Source organism: Halyomorpha halys, unplaced genomic scaffold (assembly GCF_000696795.3).
Source record: "Halyomorpha halys isolate HHAL.00 unplaced genomic scaffold, Hhal_1.1 Scaffold664.1, whole genome shotgun sequence".
Lineage (NCBI taxonomy): Eukaryota > Metazoa > Arthropoda > Insecta > Hemiptera > Pentatomidae > Halyomorpha > Halyomorpha halys.
Genome location: NW_027115162.1, coordinates 184,175 through 186,404, shown reverse-complemented (window position 1 = coordinate 186,404; position 2,230 = coordinate 184,175). Strand labels below are relative to the sequence as shown.

General features: G+C 29.6%; 1 protein-coding gene across 1 annotated transcript in view; it reads left to right on the top strand.

Annotated features, from left to right (window-relative positions):
- The window catches only part of LOC136796982 (dynein axonemal intermediate chain 4-like), a 52,573-nt gene extending 51,663 nt beyond the window's left edge, over window positions 1-910 (top strand). The window contains exon 14 of the mRNA XM_067052257.1: window positions 821-910. Coding sequence (XP_066908358.1) covers window positions 821-910 — 90 coding nt within the window. The remainder of the gene's footprint in view (window positions 1-820) is intronic.
- Window positions 911-2,230: the final 1,320 nt, after the last annotated feature.

Sequence of the window (2,230 nt, the reverse complement as noted above, 5' to 3'; positions counted from 1 at the left end):
ATATATTTTATCCTGAGCTTTGAAACTAAAACATGTATACATATGCTTACAAATAAAGCAAATCAATGTAAAAAATAAATAAGAAATAAATATTCTACATTTAAGTTTTAGGAAAACAGTATTAAATAAAAGGCTTGACCTTTTAATATGTAATTATTTTCAATAAAGCATTAAAGAAAATAGTTCGTATTAGTCTGTCTATTAAATTATCAAATAATTAATTATATGCCCTCTGATCATGATAAAAATAAAAAAATATTTGTATATATTCAAAATAAAATATTATTTTATTTCCTTAATTATGTTATTTTACCTACTTATTGAATTACCTATGTATACATTTTATTTTCCACTTCTTTCATCACTTTATCTTATTAATTTCATTCTGTACAATTATTTACTTTATGTCATTCTATTTATATTATCTTTTTTATTTTCTGTATTCATTAGTTGTTATCTTGTTCTGTTCTTAGCTCTGATGAAGGCTAGAAATTCTGGCCGAAACGTTGGCATGGTTAAATAAGTTACTTCAACTTATTTGTTTTTTATTTTGACCGCACCCTCCCTCCCCTCAAATTACGAACAGATAATTTGTAACAAATTATACTGAATGCGTGGAACATTACATTACTTAAAAATGTTAACAAAAATTCTTTAAAATTTAAATAAAGCTACTTTTCTAACATTTATTAGAATTATTAGTAATACTGAAGATATTAACTTAGTTGATTTCGCATTACAGATATTTATTAGAAATAAAAATATAACTTTGTAATGTTGTTTCAATAGCTGATTGATCGTTTTAATATATATTTTTCAGAATGATCATCTAATGAAGTCATTAAGAAAAGCAGTGGAAACCAAAGCTGAACTTTTGAAAGAGCTGGACAAATGGCTAAGGGACCATTAGAAGAAATATTTTTAAAATAAATTCCTTTTTATAAATATGTTGGTGTTTATTTTAAAAGCTGCATAGCCGATTTTTTATGTGGTTTGAAATTATCTGGTATATTAGGACTCATTCAATAAAATGAAATTTAGTGAATTAACACATACTCGCTGCTTCGGAATTCCTTGTATGTTCAGAGAAAACATCTTTCCTCAATTTCACGGACTTGAGACGCTTTTCAATTTTGAGGCTGAACTGAGATGGAAGGCGAGGGACCCCCTGAAAGGGAGGGCGGATCGACAGCTCCAAATGCCAACTGCTAAATTACTCTAATATTCCACTTTTCAATTCATCTCCTGAAATTATGGGGCAAAGGTTAAACCTTTCACGGAAGACATCTAAAATTCTAGGAAATTTTCATATGAAAGTGCTAAAATACGGCAGGAAAAGGGTTGTTTTCAGAATTAGAAAAGAGATTTATCATAACCCTAGGTCTCTCTTCGTCGGATTCCGTTTAACGAATCGTTTCCTGCCTAACTTTCATTTTAGAAGTCTTTCACTCAGGCGGTTCCGACTGTTTCTTTACACGTGTAGATTGTTCCTGCTTCTTATTCCTGACAGATTTAACAAATTACAAGACATTAGAAATATTCTCTTGATTTAATAGGATTTTGGAGAGCTATGAAGTTTTCGGGCGCAACAACAAACTTTCTTAGCTCTCTCACTCCACGTTTAAAAATAAGTTGCAAGGGCTCGACTCACGAACATGAAAATTAATATATTAAAATAATAAATGATAGTAATGTGATCGACTACGATTATTTTTCTCTAAAACAGCTGGAAAAAATTGTTTAACGTCAATATCCATTTCCTATTTTTCAAAATAATTAGGTAAAAATAATAATTAAAGCTAATAGAAAAAATACACACCACTTATAAATTGTGTATATCTAAGAAAGTAGACATTGTATTGTTATTAAGATAACAGAGGGAAGCACAAGTGTATATTTGTTGTCGGATAATGCCCCCAGTTTCCCGCAATAGCTTTGCTCATCCCTTCTTTATTTACTCAACATATCCGGGAAACAAAAGATTTTTTTTCCTCACTTCATCGCTTTCCATCTCTGTTGTAATTTCATTTTTAAAACAACGGGACCTTACAAGAGTCTATTCATAAGTTAAATTTCATTGACTCTTGTTGGGCCAATGATGCAAATCAATTTTTTTTTTAAATAACTTTATTGAAATTTACAACTGTATATTACATAATACATTTAGTAAATATGGTCTTAGTTAAAATGGAGTGTTACAGGCGTGTAGATTAACTGCCCACTGGTAGCA